Source organism: Netta rufina, assembly GCF_964035555.1.
Source record: "Netta rufina genome assembly, chromosome: 10".
Lineage (NCBI taxonomy): Eukaryota > Metazoa > Chordata > Aves > Anseriformes > Anatidae > Netta > Netta rufina.
This window is the reverse complement of record NC_140133.1, coordinates 1,429,148-1,448,975: the sequence shown is the minus strand read 5'-3', so window position 1 is coordinate 1,448,975 and position 19,828 is coordinate 1,429,148. Positions and strand designations below refer to the sequence as shown.

At 35.0% G+C, this 19,828-nt stretch overlaps 1 protein-coding gene across 2 annotated transcripts in view; it reads right to left on the bottom strand.

Annotated features, from left to right (window-relative positions):
• Window positions 1-7,940: 7,940 nt before the first annotated feature.
• ARHGEF3 (Rho guanine nucleotide exchange factor 3) overlaps window positions 7,941-19,828 on the bottom strand; it is a 128,163-nt gene continuing 116,275 nt past the window's right edge. For both annotated transcript variants that reach the window (XM_084292618.1, XM_084292617.1), the window contains 8 exons: window positions 18,134-18,304; window positions 16,097-16,159; window positions 15,642-15,738; window positions 15,472-15,548; window positions 13,422-13,679; window positions 11,773-11,943; window positions 11,414-11,600; window positions 7,941-10,439 (listed from right to left, as the gene is read on the bottom strand). In XM_084292618.1, coding sequence (XP_084148744.1) covers window positions 10,093-10,439; window positions 11,414-11,600; window positions 11,773-11,943; window positions 13,422-13,679; window positions 15,472-15,548; window positions 15,642-15,738; window positions 16,097-16,159; window positions 18,134-18,304 — 1,371 coding nt within the window. In that variant the 3' untranslated portion in view covers window positions 7,941-10,092. The remainder of the gene's footprint in view (window positions 10,440-11,413; window positions 11,601-11,772; window positions 11,944-13,421; window positions 13,680-15,471; window positions 15,549-15,641; window positions 15,739-16,096; window positions 16,160-18,133; window positions 18,305-19,828) is intronic.

The following is a 19,828-nucleotide window of genomic DNA, read 5'->3' as shown; positions in this document are numbered from 1 at the left end:
CGGCTGGTGCGCCACAGCCGCCTCCTCAAGAGGACGAAGGGTTCCCAGCGGGGCCGCTGCTGCCTCGGGGGCTCCGGCCGCGGACCCATGAGTACAGCGGGGGCGGCCCCCCGGGGCCGAGCCCCCGGAGGTGCCTGTGAGGGGGCCCCGGCCCGCTCCACCCGTGCCGGCGAGGGGAGCAGCGCCCGTTACCGCAGCCTGCGGGCGGGTGAATGTGAGGGTATGGGGCCGGCCGCAGCGCCCCTGGGGCTGAGGGGAGGGAGCCCCGGGAGACTGAAGCGGGGACAGAGCCCGTCCCGAGGACACAAGGCCGGGGACAGAGCCCTTGGAGACATGGCCAGGTGGTCAAACCGGTCAAACCCACCCGTGATCCGTGGGAGGCAATGGGCTAGGCCAGTTGGTACTGGAAGCATACCAGTATGTTACTGGGAGTGGTGTTGGCCGGATGCTGGACCCCACACTAGTAACTTCTCACCATCCACCTCCTGCAGGAGGGTGTTTCCACAGGTACCCATCTGGCTTCACAGGGATGAACACTTGTGTCACATCCCAGACAGCAGCTAAGCACCTGGCAAAAGAACCTAAACTCCAAGAACTAAAAGCAGCAGGGCATTTAAGAGGGCCTGCACTGACTCACCCCCTCAAAACTATTTTTAATAGACAAAATGGCTTCCAGGTCCTTCTTGCAATACACCTCTTCCTGTCTTAATTACAAAAAGGAACTACAAACACTTTTTTATACCTTTGGGCTAATAGGATTTCTACTTAAAGTAATACCAATTAAAACAGCAATGATAGCTTTATACGACAAGGACAAACAGTTTCAGTGATAAAATTCTTATTGAATCAGTTAAAAGTGCAAATAATATAATCTATTAATGCTTTTGGGGGGCAGAGTTAACTGCAAAGGAAATGCGCTATTGTGTAGAGTTTTGTGCGTTCAACCATGACACTTCACTGGCCTTAATCCTCTTTTGTGTTTAATTAAATACATGTACACAGCCTTCTAAGATCATGACAGAAGAGATTCTACAGTAATGATGCTTAAGTGAGAATACCTATTTGTGTTCCGTGGCTTGTAAAATTGCAAACAAGCTTTAACAAGAAAAGAACTACAGATTAATCAAAGGCAACATAATCAATTATTCATATACCAAAGAGTTCTATTTGTTTCAAATGCAGTGAAACCAGGTTTTGGTGCTACTTGGTACTATCAAAGCTAGGTCAGAAACTTTTTGAATTTCCTGCTAGACAGGAAACTAAAGAGGTAGTGTGCTGGGCTGGTTATACACAACATTTTTTTTCATTCAGTGACAACTGAATAATAAAGTGAAACTGTTACAAGGAAAGTTTTGTTTACCTACAAAGAAAACAATACTATAGCTACAGACCTGAGTGTGCTGTAGCAAAACATGGAAAGGTGCCAACTTAAATAAACTCAAGACTTTAAATATAATGCTAGTAACTGGTATTTCAAAGCAATAAATAACACCATCACATATACAGTTAGCTTTTCCACTGCTAGAGATGAGCTTTGTTGGATTCCTTTGCAGTATTGTAAGACTTTGCTAGCTCGTGTCATTTGTCCACCTGTTTGAAGGCCAGTACTGAATCATAAAGCTAATGTTTACTCACCACTGTCACTCTTGCTGCAATGCTTGTAACTTCACATAAAAGAAAGATATGAATACGCGAAACCCGAAACAGCTTAACAATTTGATATAATTATTGAAGGGAATCAGAATTAAACATGGTAAGATAAGAGCATAAAATTCTAAAATAGACATCTAAATAAAACATTAGTATCTTTACTCCATTTGAAATACACAATTTATTTGGGGGTCTTAGTTATGAAAATATCTTAGACAATCCTGTTCTATTCAGAACAGCTGAATCCTGTTATATCACAAACTAGCTGATACATGATGTTATACCTACTATGAAGGTTTGGAGCTTTAATAAATATAGGGCAATCTGTTTTAGGAGTTAATTATATCTGGGTACAATGGTATTACCCAGGTCATTCATGATAATGGAAGAACTTGAAGGATGGACTCTCTAAAGCAGGCATACAAATTCAAATTTTTTCACAGTAATAGTGATGTTAAATGTGGGTTTTGAACCAAGTTGCAGGAGTTCTGTTAATCTCATACAATAAAATTGTCTGTGTAATTCCCACCAGATGAGTTTTTGCTTGTTTTACTCATATACTATCTTTCAATGGTGATATACCTTAATTTGTGTATGAAGAGTGAGACTTGCAATTTGGAAGACATGACCTGAAACCCTGAGTTTATATTCAGTAAACGTTTCTGCTAAAATCATGCCAGAGCATTGAAATGATTAATTGTCTGATTTTAAAAACCCATAGTGCCTAGCACTTCCAAGCTCAGCATGTCAGTTACCTTCTTGCTATATGACTGGAGAGAGCTCAATGTTACACCTTCTCTAATCATCGTAGCATCTACTGTGCACACTCAGTCCAGTGCTTCCTTAAATTGGTGAAGTAATTCATGGATTTAAAACCACAAAACTTTAATTTCAAGTATAGAAATTGCAAACAATCTAGTCTAAGGAAAACATACAGAGTTTTTTGAATATTCTGTGCACTTTCTTAGCTTTGAGTTTAGATTTATTGCCGTTAGTTACCTAACATGTGAGAATGAACTCTTTGCTGTGTAAATTATCAGTAAGCACAAGTTCAGTAGCTGCATAACTCAGAATAAAGCTACACAGATATTTTATATCTGAAATATAATAATAGAATTTTAGTTCTTTTACTAAGGATAGCAAAGACCTTTCTTTGGCAGCTCTGAGGAATGCACTGAATTGAAAAGCATCTACTGAAAATAAACCGTTCTTGCAGTGCATAAGATGCCATACCTAATGTTTAGTTTTACAAATAATTAGCAAAAATATTAGAAGTCCACAATTTATTTTCTTTGTTTAAAGTATACTGGTTCTGTAGTTGTGTATATTCATTCTTCATACCAATTATCTTAAATCCTGCTAACTGTGGCTGTATATATTCAAAAGAAGCTGTCAAACTCAAATGCAAAGTTTTTCTCTATTTTCACCTAGCTCTTTTATCTCTATTTATCTCTATTTAGATTACCTGTAAATTAGAAAATAAAAGTAACTTCACAACTCACAAATGATCTAGTGCTAATAGTATCCTTCAGGGTGTTACAAGAAGATAAACTAATAATTATTAGTTTCTTCTTAGAAGTCTTTGGGGAGCCAGCCAAGTTTAAACAGGGTAATTAGAGTCTATAGCTATAATTTACAGAAATTACACCAACACCAAACATTAATCTAATTGCAGAAACATGCTGTTCAATTATCCAGAGGTAATGCACACTGCATGTGCGGGTTTAAACCCATAGATAAATTAAGAAGGTCCCCCTGGGAATTTGATGTCCTGTCTCTGTAAGGATTTAATGGAGGTGAAGAGCATATTATAAATCAATTGTAGTATCAGAGTAATTTTCCTGTATTTTACCTAGTTCAACTAAAAATTCCATATACAAGAAAGAAAAAGAAAAGAATAAATAAATAAATAAAATACAAATCTAGTGTTATCTAGTGTTAGTGAGACTATCAAAGGAGATTTAGGAAAAGCTGTCCACCAATAGAAGTTATATACAACAAGAAATTCTTTGGGGACACTGCAGGATTTTTTAAAATGATGTTTTAAAGTTAGGTAAGATGTTTTTTTCAGGGATGGATTCACATTTATTTAATAGTCCTTCCTACTATACTGTTTATTCTATTTACAAATGAAATCCTGAAACACACATCTGTGCTTTGGGGAAGGTAAAAGAATTTTCAAAAGAAAAGAAGGTATTCCAGTAGCCATTAAGTTAATATGTATAGAAGTAGTATTTTTTTTTTCTTTAGGAAACCATAATTTTAGCAGGTATATACATATATGAAATTTATTTCCCTGCTTTTTTGAATTACCATAGCTCAACTAATATACAGTTTACATCAGACAAAGACCTACCCAAAGACAGTGAAAAAAAAACATATGGACAGTAAGATTTCAAAGACTTTTGAACAAACATTGAGTCTAAATCATATATTTTACTGTATTCCAGTAATTCAGGAATGTATCTACTTTGTATGGATCAACTATAGAGCTAATTCTTGTCAAAGTTATTGAATTGAGCTACTACAAAAAAGCAACAGTGTAGGAAACTACTGCCAACTAAAATTACCTTGCAACTGAAAGCATGCTTACTATTGCTTTCTCTCATAAGAGATACCAGAAAATGAACTAAAGCATATGTTTTCAATGTTCAATACATGTTCAATAAGTAGAAAATACGAACATTCTAAGGGTGTATCATAGCAAAGCCAAACGTACTGTCCTGGTTTCAGTTAGAACAGAATTAATTTTCTTCCTAGTAGCTGGTAGAATGCTATGTTTTGGCTTAGGATGAGAAGAGTGCTGATAACACCCCGATGTTTTAATTGTTGCAGAGCAATGCTTATACCAAGCCAAGGACATCTCAGCCTTTCGCTCTGTCCTGCCAACAGGCAGGCTGGGGGTGCAGTAAGAGCTGGGAGGGGACAGACCCAGGACAGGTGACCCAAACTAGCCAAAGGGGTATTCCATAGCATCTGACGTCAGGCTAAACAATATATAGGGGTGGCTAGCCGGGGGGAGGGGGCCGGACTGCTCGGGGTTAGGCTGGGCATCGGTCAGCGGGTCGTGAGCAATTGCATTGTGCATCACTTGTTTGTACATATTATTATTACTTTCCTATTATCACCATTGTATTATTATTATTATTATTATTATTATTATTATTATTATTATTATTATTATTATTATTATTATTATTATTATTTTGTTATTATTATTTTCCTGTCTTATTAAACTGTCTTTATCTCAACTCACAGGCTTCACTTTCCATTTCTCTCCCCCGTCCCAGAGAGGGAGGGGGGAGGGTGAGCGAACGGCTGCGTGGTGTTTAGCTGCTGGCCGGGTTAAACCACGACACGTACGAAGAAATTTTCCTCATTTACCGATCAACAACATGCAAAGTTCCCATATTTACCACTTGCTTTAAAAAAGATACTTCTTACTTCTTTACAGATGTACAAATTATTTTATGTATTAACATAACCCTGGGAATTTAACTGAGACATTGTCACAAAACTGTAAGTACTGCTTAACAAATGATGTAACAATTCTAGATCACTGTACTACTATGAATCTTAAACTCTGATATAAAATAGGCAGTAAGCATCCCAATTCACAAAGTTGCGGTGATAAATTACCATAGGAAGAGATCAGTTGAACATTGACATTACAACTCAAAAACAATCAAAAACTCAAAAACAACTCAAAGAAAATCATACAGAAAACACCCCACTGAAGTTATAAAATCTGTCACCTTAAGAGTCTTTCTATTTTCTTGTTTCTGTGGTTTCTGGTATTTGACAAGTGTTCAGCCATGACTCCCTGGCTCATACCAAGTGGTTTCCCACCCGAGTACAAAGCAGCTGCAGATCCCTTTGATTCTGAAATCAGATCGTATGTTGTACATTAGTAACACAGACTAAAATCAGATTAATAGCCATAAAATACAGGATTTTTATAATGGATGTTCATGGTGCTTGCTCCAGAAATGACCTCTGTATTCTTTTATGAAAGCATATTCAGAAATGCAAAATATTGCCTAATTTAACTTAAAAATTTTAAATAAATATAAATTATTTTACTTTTCAGAAATGACTCTCATGATGCAAAACACATCTAACTTCTTTAAAAGGTTATGTACTAATTCTGAGCAACAGTATTCTTGCTGACTAATTTTAGTTGCCAGGAGATCAAAGGTAGGAGAATGGCATTGTTACATTTCATTCACAGACCATGCAGAGAGAAGCACTTTCATAAAATTTAGAGATAAAACCTAATCTATACATTTGGAAAGAGCCATAGTGTCATTTTCCAGTTGTGGGAAAAATACATGCATATGGTAGTAAAGGAGGAGACAAACTGGGGGAGTAGTCTGTGCTTGTCTCCTTAAAGTCAGGGATTGGTACAGGAAACCCAGCTAGTGCTTTTTTCTAACAAGTTTGTGATCCTGAGGTGACAGTCTGAAAATCTACTGGCTTTCCTTTCATGCATTTAATGTGTTTTAAATTTTAATTATTTTAATGTTATAAATAATCAAATCAGCTCTAAAAAATTTATTTCCAGTAGGTGGCAGCATCAACCTGTACAACTGATTACAATATTTTAAAATGAGTATTCATTAGTAATATTAAATATGGAAGAACTGGAACCCCATATTTAAATGGAGTAAGTTTTCATACACACAGAACTCTCTTCCTGTCTCTGTTACAGATCCTGGGAATCAAGACTGCCTACTAAGTGCTAGACAGCACCACAGTAAAATACCAAATTTCAAATAAGGTCAATCTATTAAATTAACATCAAAGAGCTCTGATACTGATCTTTCAAACACTAAAAATTTCTGTGAAGCCTCAAGAGATCTGGTTCCAACTATTTCAGAGCATTCCTTTAGGCAGCATCCCTGGTTCAGGTGGGTCATACTGAATAGGAGTTGCCTCTGAGAAACACTTTCTCTACCTTGGAGCTCAGCTTTGGGCCCATCTTTTACCCAGACTTTGGCAATTGGTTCCCTGGTACTGAGTTTCAAAGACTTTAAACTAACTGCTCCTGTTGTCTTGCTGCAGAACTTTGTGTTCCAGGACACAGGTCATCTTCATGCTTGCATTGCTCTTTTCAGTGCTGCAGACCACATCTAGGGAATCAAACACCAGAGTTACATTTTGTTTGCAGTCTCAGAAGGTCCTTACATTTCAAAGAACTCCAAAGATACTCTCTTTGCTCACCTTTCTTTTTCAGTTAGGGCAATCTATGCATTTCCCTTGCTCTTGAGAGCAAGATACCTCATCCCTCATTATTCTCCCAGACTGTAAGATGCAGAGTACTAATACCCCAGATGCAGAGGAGCTGCAACTCATCCAGCATCCACATTCATCTCCTTATTTTGCCATCCCCTCATGGTGATCTTAGAAGCCCTAGACCCCTCTGGTTCTCCATTGACTCTTGCCTTTTTTACACACTCCACTTGTTCTTTTTCATCACCTTCTCACCTTGGCAATATTCTTCCATCTGAGAAGCAAGGGACCTTAAGAGATCTCATGTTAAAATTGACACAGCTTTGAACTACCTTGTTAGCAGAAACATTGCAGGTGCAGCAGTGGGTGTCTTAAGAAATCATCAGCAGTTCTCTTGATAAGAATCAAGCAGAGGCCTGTGATTACTGAATGGCTGCAGCACACATGCTGGCTTACCACTGCAACTTCTCAGACTTCACGGTGCTGATAAGAAGTGTTACTAATGATAGTGAGTAGTGACAATCTTGATGCCTTTACTAATATACACGCACACTTTATATTGAGCATTTTGTATTTTACACATCCTTTTTAGTATTTTTATTGTCTGTTCATCCCATGCCACAGTTCTGTCATTCCTTCAAAAGGAGTGGCCTTTTAGAAGTACTAGAACCAATAAATAAATAAATAAATAAATAAACCAACTAAATCTAGAATGATACTGGTACTCTTAAACTGAAAAGCTTATTCCTCACAGTGATTTGGAAAAACTTTCATTAAACTTTATTAGATCAAATCTGTATCTATAATGCAAAACTGGACCATCAGCAATACAGTGTGTTGAACATGATGCTCAGTGGGTTGCTAAACGATACAAACGCAAGTTAATATTTTGAGATTCACTGGCAAGTTCATCCCAATGTTTTGAAAGAATATGCAATTTAGTAAACACATGATCCAAAAGGAATCAAGAGACAAAAACTTATGGTGGGCTATTAACTTCTTGCTCCACCTACTCTAATTTGATTAAATAATACATAACTTTGGGGGATGTGCTGGATTATTGAGTGCAGTGACTTATTTAGTTATTACAATTTTGTGTCTAGCAAATAAAATACAAATATATAACAGTTCCACCAGAAACAAATGCAAGTCTTGGTCACGTATGTTAACATTCACTGTGCTTACTGTTGAAATCTTTTTGTTGTCTCCTTGCAAAAACAACCAAACTAAATAAAAATCAAACTGTTTTAAAGTAATTTATTTGAAATGCTTCCAGAAAAGCTTAAGGCTATTATTTTAACAACTACACACACACACAAAAGTCAATACACACGTTCATTCTTTCTTTCTGTATTTAAACTTTCCATACTTTTTCTCTCTTTTTAAACATTTTGCTGAACATGTTTTATGAAAATGGTTTATCATCTTTCCTACTCCTTTTCTTCTATAAATCTTTAATTTCTCTTCCCTTCACTGACATACTCATTCAGCTCTAAAAATGAAGCAGTTGAAATAAATTACAAAGCGTGAAACAGAAAAAAATTACTTAAAAAAAAAAAAAAAACAACTATAAATACAGAAATATTTTCTACAGGGTAAAAGTGACTTTTTTAAAAAATAAAAATACCTTGTTTTATATTGCTTATAATCTTGCCACACTGACTTCTGTACTGTACATCAGTATATATATGTAAGATACTTGATATTTACTATTTTCTGTAAACTTACAGAATAAACATTTTTGGCAGTAACTTAGTTTTTCTACTTTTGTTGGTATGAATATTTTGCACAGGTACTTTGTGTAATAGCAAAGATCATTTAAATTTATGAATATATCAGTTTCATAGCTTGACATATTATCATTTATCATGGGCATTATTTCTTACACAAATAAATAAAATATTACACATGGATTTTGGAAGAGTTAGAGATGTTCAACTGAGTGTTTTAGACTGCACTTTTAAGTGACTCATCTGCTTCTCATCATAATGAGTAGACTAAATCAGCCACCAGAAAAAACAGTGACATTTCCAATTACAACATGAGACTAAATGTAACAAAAATAAAATTTGACAAAAATATAGGGGATAGAATATATCCTAAAGGAACAGTAATTCCCTTTTTGTTTAAACTTTCTCTACATAATCCCATAGGGTATATAATATTGTTACTTACTTTAAAACAAAACAAAACAAAACAAAAACAAACAAAAAAAAACCATGTAAACAGACATTTACAGAAAGTTAAATGTATTTAACTTTAGTTTAAGTGGTGTTTAAAACCAACAGTGGAGGCCAGTTGAGTGCAAAATGCTGAAGAGAGCCTATGCACAAGCAGAAGCTTTTTTCCACTCTTATCCTATTTGGGATAATAGATGCATATATATATATATATATATATATATATATGTGGCACTGGAAGCAAACCAGCTTATTTACAAATACCCAGTATTCTCAGCATTTCATTTAATTCAGTGCTGGCTGTGGAGGTTGTGTTGTGGTAGGATTTTTTATTTGTTTGCTTTTCAGTTTACTTTTTTTTTTTTTTTTTAAGCATGATGCGCTTTGATAAGTAAACCATAGCACTACGCTGACCACTTTGACTTACCAGATTTTTATGTTCAGTTGATGAATCTTAGTAGAGTGCTTCACTTAAAAAAATTAGTCCCTAAAGAGTCACATCTCACTCTTTTTAGTTCTTATTGATTTAAAACCACAAGATCTCAGAATGGCTATTGCAAAACTGTTTTCTTTTTTGTCCCAGAAGCTATATTTTTCCTTCTTCTATGCCTTTGTGAAAACTTATGATCTCAATACCATCCTAAAACTCCATATTAAGTACATATCTTCAGCTGCCCCCTTAAAGGGCGAATAGAATACTTAAAATTATGAAAGATTCTTTACGTAATGTACATACAAACTGTAGTTGAGAGATTCTGTTTACAGCAGGACATTCAGAATAACTGATCAAGTACCTCTTTCATTCATTGTATTTATGGAATATAACCACAGGGTGTGAGTTGCAGAAGATTCCTGCTTACATAAGTCAGCAGTTACAGTACTACATTTAGTCAAGTACTATACAAGAAGGGCTGCATTGACATTGTCACAAAAAACATTTGAAAAGTGCTTCTCCAAATGGTTCCATGTATGGAATGCAAATACTGTACAGGTAAGACACAGGTTTTGTTCTGTGAACTGTAAGTTTTTGTCAAACATTGGTTTCTATTTGTTTTTCATTTTCACAAGAGTTTGTCTGTTCCATACGGTCACAGTCGATGCTGATCTCACTGGTGTCCATACTACAGTCTGACTCACTGTCTGATTGGTCCATTTGCTCAAGCGTGGTTTCTCCCTGGGATACTCTGCTTCCATTTGGTGACAAAATAAAATGTGCTTCTGAGTTCATCTCTCCAGCTTTTCCTGCACACATGACTTTTTCTTTGGCCTGCCGGATACAATTAAGCCACTGCTGTTTGTTGAAGGAGTCATTGGCTTGCAGTGAATGAGACTGGCTTTGAGATCCATGTTTGAAGCTGACTCTAAAGAAATTTCTGACTGAAAGAAACAATATATAGCAAAATGCTGAATGCTTTGGTTGAATGGATGTTGTAATAGAATATAGTATATTTAAATAACAAGTCAGCAAAATGTTTGACTTTCAAAAGTTTGTATTTCTTGCAAATACAGTGTCAGACCAGAGAGAAGAGTCTGGGTATCTCCTTGTTCTGTGGAGCAAGAACACAGAACAACACAAGCACTTCTAATAATTTCTTATTGCTGGATTAAACAATTTTGGTTCTGCCATGCATTAATCTACCTGTAAACCTTTAAGTGAACCAGCAAGATGAAGTTCCTCCCACACTTCAAAGTCTCTCCTCCTACTTCTCTGCAAAGCAGATACCTACTTCACTGAATACTGTGCCATGTCAGCTGGAGACTACCTCATCTCTTCCAATTCACTTCACAAATAAAGTGAATAAACACACACACAAAAAAAAATAATCTGAAGTTTTCACAAGATTGGTGAAATTCAAAGGACTCTTGCAATGAAACAAGTATCTCCAGAATATGCTTACTTACAACTTTTACCTCTTGACATTGAGAATACCTGCAGTCTTTACAATGAGCACTACATTAACTATCTGCCAGTTGAAAGACTTCGTTATGGAGTAGCACTAAGTGTCTCCATAATAAAAGAGAAGTCAAAAAGACTAAAGCTTATCTTAACATTTCAAAACAGACTTGCTTATAACTGCATGGTTTTGCCACTACATTCTACATACTTCTTCCCTTCCCAATTCAGTACAGAAGCAGGTGTGGGGCAGAAATCCCATTATCAGTATAGTGGACTTTGAGAAACAATCTAAAAGAAGTAAGTTACAATATCATAAACCAGTTTAAAATAAGAATTAAGATTTTGGATGTAGATGATGTGGATTTTAGAGTAAACATGGCAATAAACATGTCTCATTAGCCCATATCTTAAAGTTATAACGATCCCATGTGAGCAAATAAAGATGTTTTCATACTTCTCTCATTGTTGCTAAATGCACCACGTATGGATCCACCCAGTCGCACTTCTCCATCTTGCAATTCTTCTAGCAAAAGATCCCTTATTGGAATTGGCTGTCGATACAGTTGGTAGCAGAGCTGTTCATTATGGGTGATAGCTCGAGTAATCACCAAGACTTCTTGGAAGAGGAAGACGTGCAGTTTCTGTTAAAATATATATATATAAAAATAATAAAGCATTATTATTATTTTTAGAACATCATTAAACCAGGTTTATTTAATCTCTAGTATGTTATAACATTGTGTATAACTTTTTGCCATTATGCAACATGAAGGTATCTTGAAAAACTATTTATAACAAAATAGTTTTCCTTACCACTCCCTTGTTGTTCTTCAGTTCACCATGACAACATAGAACACGTGAATTATCAATCAGTGAATCCCTTTGGCCTTCTTCAAGATAAATAAGTCTTTCCTTGTAGTATTGGCATTCAGATTCACCAGTCTTTATGTTAATGTCAGCCACTATACCCTGAATTATGTTTATCTACAGAAAAACAATGAAGACGTGAACTTAAATTGTACAGTCTGACATTCAGAGCTTTTTCTGCTTAACTTGAATTGTAGCTGCAACAAAATAATTTTTAGTAAGTTTTTCCTGAATTTTATGCACACCAGTCTGTAAGAGAATTAATATTAGCAACAGAATTAAGCAGACTACAATGTGTAAATAGTAATTTCTGTTTCTTAACATGTGATTTATGAAATACATCATTTCAGAGACAAATAGCGTTCTACTGAAACAGAGTACCACAAAGCTATATAACACGATTGAGATAACACAAGAAATATCCTTATTATATTTTATTAAACAATTACCCATTACAAATACCACAAGATCTTAAAATATTTCAAATGCTTTCTTACCAGACATAATGTAGAAAAACAAACCTTAGAAATAAGCAGAAAAACTCTGAGCTATTTACAAGTGTTTTTTTATTTTTGTTTGTTTGTTTGTTTGTTTTGTTTTCGGGGGCTGCTTAAAAGAATACTCAAGGGGGGAATAATACACTTCATAAATTACATGGAAACATGAGTATCCAAGCTTTGAATTTACACTGCAGGCTTTGAATTTACACTGCAATTTGGGGAAGTAATAGCAAACCAACAGTGGTTAGGTACATGCGTTTCAAAATACACATTTTCAAAAAAAAAAAAAAAAAAAAAGCAAGGCTGTCATTTCTCAGCAGAAGTACAAAAATCTACAAAATATGCAAGTCTAGATAAATAATAAATGTTGTCCTCAAAATATTCATGGACTTTACTTGTCTTTAAACACTATTCAAAACAATGATGATATTCATTTATTCATTAATTTAGAAGTGCATTTCAAACAAATCAGCTAAACTCATTTACTCCCAAATGGATGTTTGCATGTGTGTACTTGTTTATATATTACAAGATTATATCTATTTATGGGAAAGGATAGAAAACTCAGAAACCATTCAAAGTATCTGAATCAGGTCCATTTCCTTTAATAAGAAGTTTTAAAGGTTTGGATTTAGTACTCTGGTTCTACTTCAGTCAATACAACCCTATTCAGAATTTTAAAAATAAAAATGATAACTAATAGATGATAACTAATCTAGATTCAAAGGTTATGTAAGCACTCGAGCCAGGGTGTTAACTCATCTAAATCACCTTAAACCTAGAAGAAATCTCTACATTACCCAACTTAGATTAGAATGGAAAGCAACATTGAAAGAAATAAATATAAAATGGACAAGAATCATATGAGCTGTGGACACAACATGCCACTCCATACCACCACTACCCTCTTGGTTTTTTTTGTATTACTTGTCTACTGAAACAGGATTTAAATGGGGAGGGGAACTAGAGGTTTCCTATACTACTTGCAGCTGTTCTTGTCTTAACATTTCCATAGTTTTTAGAGTATACCATAATTAATGTGAATAAAATGCTATACATCTAAAAAATCATAATTAAAAAAATCCAACAACTCACAGCTTCTTCAAGGTGCTGTTGATCTGGATGATCATTTGGTGTGTGTCTCAAAATCTCTCTGAGCAGTAATGGGTATTTAACCAAACGGCTTCTTGGGATGTCAAGGAAATGCCAAAGGTCCAGCTTGCGACTAAAAGGAGACTCTAAGCAGCGCTGCAGGAAATCTTGCACTCTGTGATCTTGTTTCTTGTGATCCAGTAAGGCTTTGGCTGCTACTTGATTGCTACAGTAGCTATCATAGGAGTTTAGGCATGGGAGCTGAGGGAAGGAATAAATTATTCAGCAACTGAAAAGATACTATTTGCTATATAGAAATTCCCAAGGGATTCAGAATGTCAAAACTGATACTGAGAGTCTCAGTATCTGGAGGTTTATCCACAGTTTATTGATGATAATGCTTCCAACATATATAGGGTTTCCAGTGATCCTCTGATGGTCTTGTTCATCTTCTAAATTATTCAGAAGGTCTAGCTAATCACTCAGTTCCTAGAGATCCTCTACATTATTCCGAAACATTAAGTATATCTGTGACTGAATGATTGAGAACTACTTATTACAGGCAGTAGTAGAACACAGAAGTCTGATTTTAACTAATAATTGTAACAAAAGCTTAGAAATGAGCACCCCCAAACCTGGTCTGTTTTAGATAAACAATAAAGTGATCTGATACAGATCTTGCTGTTTGACTGGAACATATTATGAAAGCATCTCTATGCAATTGGATTTACTTGCTAAGAGTATGTTTCTTCCATCTCCCTGCAAGACATTTTGTGATTAAAATACAATTAACATGGGCTTGTAAACATAGCAGTGATCTGTACAACCCCTAAGAAAAAAAGGAATTGTATAGGGCAAAGAGCAATATAGTGTTTATTCCTACTAACTTACACAAGATTTATTTGTTAAAGGAATAGCTAATTGAGTATCTGGTATCTGATTGAGATGACCTTGTAATCTTTGTTCTGTCGTACTTCTCTATAGTGCCCTCAAAAAACTTGACCACACTAAGATGACAGAACTGTGCCTTAAATGTGAGAAAAAAAAAAAAAAACTAGCTTAATGTTGGTTAAAACAATATAGCCATTTACATATACATATTTTATATTGTATAATGGTATACTGTATAATACATAATGTATTTACATGCAATTACATGTAAAATCTTCTACAAAGGAATACAATCTCAGATATTTGGACTGAGAGAAGTTCACTGGTGTTCAAACATAACAAAAATAAAATTAAATTATGCAAAGAAAACGAGAGATCATATTTGATACTTAAAATTTTACCATTAACTATTGTAGTGATCATGTTGCTCATGTTTACAAAACACCATTATTTCACACAGAGCTTTTAAACATCTATTATTAACTAATCCCACAAAAATTTTCAGCCTCTTTTCCTGCTAAATTTGAGTAATAATATCTTAAACAAGAGCTCTTTATTCATATTATGAGCAATTGTATCAGCAAAACTAACAAAACCTGTTTTTCCATGTCTCTGTTATGTAGTGAAGGACAAACCTACCAACTTTTTCTTCTGTCTGCCTTATTTTAACAAACTTCTAGGAAATTAATATTTTTGACAGCACTAATGACTATCTATCACCTTGACTGGAACAGAAAGATATTCAAAAATGACTGTATGGAGCCTTTACACGATGTGACTGTTCAAACTTCATTTCCCTTGAAAATGAGGGTACAAATCAGGGCAGATTCTTAAGTGATCTACATCAGATAAATAGAGTCTGACTCTTGATGTTTATTTGAAGAATGTTAAGTAGTGCTCATATCCTGAATAGCAAGAGCTTTTAAAATCACATCCTAGCCTAAATCTTTCAAAGAAAATCCCCCAAAAGAGAAAATGTTTAATTATCTCTCTAAACAGTTGCCTTTACCTTTCAAAAATACTTTGAGAACATATTTTTGAAATGTTATTTTAGATATGGAAATTGTAAATACTACTGTAAATTTTAAATAATTTAGTTAATAGTTAATACTATGTTGCAGGTCCAAACTAAGTCCCAAGATAGATTTTAAATCTGTCTTACCCAATCCACAAGGATATGGCCAACGTGTTCTGTTGATCCATCAGATTTCCTGACTTCTTGAAGCCGCCTAAGAAGATCTGTTCATGATTAAAAATAGAAGAGAAACATCACTTCATGAACCAGATAACTATAAAGCTACTTGTAATAACACAGAAAAGATTGAGTTTTACCTTCATGTAGAGGAATTAGAGAGTCCAGTGTTCCAAAAATTTGGTTCAGCTCTTGCTCTGTCATTATGGAAAGTTTAAGCATTGGGTCATGATAAGCCTGAAGATAAAAAAGGAGAGCTCTGTAATTAATATATGACTGGCAGCTATACAGTTAGTGATAGCATTTACAGCTCCCCATAAGTAAAAATAGACCTACTGCTGAGCATATTTTAAAGTTTCAGAAGCATATCTTAAGCTAGCCATGTAACATTTTTTTAATAATTAAAGCACCGCATTTAAGTTTTTCAGAAAGAACGGGGAAACAGAAGTATGTTTTTTCCCCCTTACCATTTCAGCATTGTAAAAAGCAGGGATTATTTTAAGAGACAAACAACTGAATGCTGCTGTTTTGCCTCATATCCCTAAGCTTGCCTCCTCAATCCTCACCCCCCACACCCTTTTCTTTTAAAGCAAACCTTTTTCGCTAACTTCAGATCTTCTATCAAGTCTTCCTCTCCCTGTGCGAGTTCAAAGATAGCCTATAAAAAGACACAAATATAAACTATCTTTATTTAATCTTTACTCAACTGTAAAATTTGACATTATATTCTGAACAGCTGTCTTGATACCACATAGCAGAATCTCTGCTAAATCTAGTTGCAGAAAGAAAATAAGCCTTAATTCCATAGCTATGTAATCACATGCAGAATCTTTAAAAATAGCTGTATCAGATTGCTCATAAAAAGCTTATCTGAAATAGCCACAGAAGTAATTTTTTATTTTCAAACAGACGTGCGTCTAGATGGGGGAAGGCTATCTTCAGCATATTATGACTCAATTATATCTTTAGTTTAAAAAATACCATTTATGCAACTGGTGGCATAGGACTTTGTTGTGTTTCGTATAATACATCAGTAATAAAAGTTCTGGGTAGGTCGAAAGATAGATCTTTAAAACATTTCTTTGGTTGTGAGCACTTTTATTTTGATAGCGGTTCATTATTTTGTTATGAATGCTGAGCTATACTTAACTGTCTGCTGTTACATACTTCTCTCAAAGCAGAGTTAAGACTTCATAGCTGGCAGATTAAAAATAACCACACTAACTCGCTAGTTTACCAGAATAGCACTGTATTTACTTATTACATGATTTCATTCTAAACTGGGGTACATGAAAAGTTGACAGCATTTTGGTCAGTTAAAATTAATATTACAGTCAAGGCTTTAAACCCTCATAAATCATGGAAGAACATTTTCAGTTACTGCAGACTCTCGTAGCTTGATAATATGTATGCATGGAAGGCTTGCCATAGTGTGAGGTAATTGACAGCACATGCCTGGAAGTGGGTCAGATACTGTGCTGAAGCATACAGAACACAACGCAGAACCCTTGCACAGAAACTCCCTTGAATACAGCTCATTTATCTGGGTTCTATGGAAGGTCCCGGCTTCTGCCCCAAGACAGTAATGAATGTTAGGCTATGCAAACAGTTTCTACAGTTTATTTTTAAATAAGCTGCCTTTGAAATAGTTAATTTTCAAAGTTATTTCTGATGAATATTTACACAGCGTTAAAATCTGCAAAAGAAATGCCTGATGTTGCCATTATTTGGTTTATGACTTTCAGTCCCTGAAATATTTGGGGAGAGGATGTTACAAACTTCTCTGATACAACTATAAATTTCCATAAAACTTAATAATAAACCATTGATACATAAGCTTCCACTAGTTTAAAAGCAGTAGCCCTCCATCATTGATAATATATCTAACATAGCAACAAGACCCTTAAGTATTTCTGTGCAAATGGATTTACAATGTACCAATAAGCTCATGATTCAGAATTTCCACTTCTTGGCTACCTCACTTGCCTGTAGGGTTTCTGTCAAGACAAAACAGTTCAACCTAGTCATTACAATGTACTTTTCCTTCTGCTGATTTCAGTGGGAGCTTTGTCATGGCTATAACACAAACTATTTAGATTTTGTCTTGTGCAATACATTTAGACTAACACTCGTTTTTTTTTGCTTGCAAGATACATTGTTGATTAGTATTTTATCTTTATAGCACTGAAGATTACCTCAAAAACAGTATTTTACTACAGGGAAAGTTATTATGCTATTCCGAGCATAGGTATCACATGATAAATACCTGTACTTGAAATAGCATGCTCACTAATCATTATCAGAACAACAAAATGAACAACAAAATATCAACCATCCCTGCAGAAACTGTCATAAAGAGCATGTACACGTACACAGCCAGAGTATCATGTATCAGTAACTTTATATTTATTATGGAAATATGATGGGCTGGTTTTAAGAAAGAATATATCAGTCTAATTAAGGCTGAATTATAATTCATAGGGATGGAATTCTGTTTCTAGTGGAGATGGTGGTCTTCTCTTTAGTTTCAAGAAAGCTTCAAGTGCTATCTTTATATTGACCAGTATTTCTCACTCCATGCTTTAACATAGACTTTTGACCATAAGACCTATGTTAAGAAATATATATATACCTCTTGACGCTTGATTTCTTTAGATGTAAGCATGTGATTGACACAAACATCAAAGGTCTCACTCCACAGTTTGCTGTCTCTCCGCTTTGTGTTAGCAGGCGGCATACTTCGAGACCATGGCCGTGGACTGAACAGATCTGGGCGACTGTCACTACGGAAACTTATAGAACGCTGGAAATACAAAGAAGAATATTTTCTGTTGTTACATCAGATTCACACTGTGGGTTTTTTTTGTTGTTGTTTTGTTTTTTGTTTTGTTTTTCCCAGGAGGAATTATATACAAAGTTCAACCATTTCTAAATAATTCTTATTGTGACTTAACAGCAATGTTTAGTACTGGGAATGTAAGAGATAATTTTAAGACATCTTTCCATAATGCCAATATTTCCATTCCTGCATTGAACTCTGTCTGTATCCTGTTCTCAACATGGTTAAAACTACACAATATTCATATACCATGCAACAAGAATGAACAATAGGGATAATGGCAGACTGGTACAACAAATCAACATGACTGATCAAAGTTTCAATTCAGTAAATAGTCAGACATGAATCATTCATGCATAACACAGATCCATCTCATTAGATCCCTAATTCTTAGAAAATTTAGAATGCAATTTTTAGAGACAAAAATTAGCGTGAATATTTTTTCACTTGTTTTGAAAGAAAGAAAACTTTTACACAGAAGCTCCCAAAAGCTACAACAGCATAAATTGCTGGATAAACCAAACCCATCATCTTGTGTTTCAACTGGAAGTCCAACCTGTTTTTATCACTCTATTGTTGGGTTTGTTTGTTTTTTGGGGAATGGGTTTGCTCAAAGATGGCTGGACTGAGATGCAATAGGTCTTACCTCAAGGATATCAGATTAAAAGATATCTTATATCAAACACTAATTAACGGTTTAAAAAATAAATGATTTCTCAGTTGGGCAGAAAGAAGGTTCATAAAGTGAGGCTGTCGCTAGTACATACCTTAGTATCTTGCTACTTGATGGTAATATTTTATTTTTTGTAGGCTGTCAGAATCATGAAAGATTCCATTGGTATCACCATTCTAGATATGTATATAAGCAGGATACAAATTTTAGTGCTTTGATGTTCTACCTGATCAAACTGATTTTCATACATGAAGAAAACCTTTAAAACGGTAACTTCCTGCCTCCTCAGATGAATCATTTAGAGCAAGAAACTAATTCACATGGAGAGGTGTGAAATGGGATCTGACTGAAAAGAGAAGAACAATCACATTATCTTTAAAGAAGTATGCTAATATTCATATTTTAATGTTTGTGATGAATGGCAAACCAGATTCCTTTCATATCACTTCTTCCTCTTTATTTCTTTGTAATTGACACATTTTATTTAAATTCTATCAGTGCAGAGAGCAAACTATGAAATACTAGTACTGAAACTATGATAGCATATTTATTAATATTTTTGGAGCCTCTAACTGAGATGACGTGTACCAGCATCTCTATCTTTTATGTGGTTTGGTCATAATCTTCATTAAAAACAAAGTCTAATTTTAAGTGAGACATCTGAGTGTTTAATTTACCTGCAGACTCTTAGAAAGAGCTCAGGCTATGGATGAATACTTTATGCTCTCACTGTGTTATTTTTAAAAGACTCCTTTCTTGTTTTGTTAAAATTAGAGACTTTTATTATGAGGTCTTAGCTCTGAAATATCTGGAGT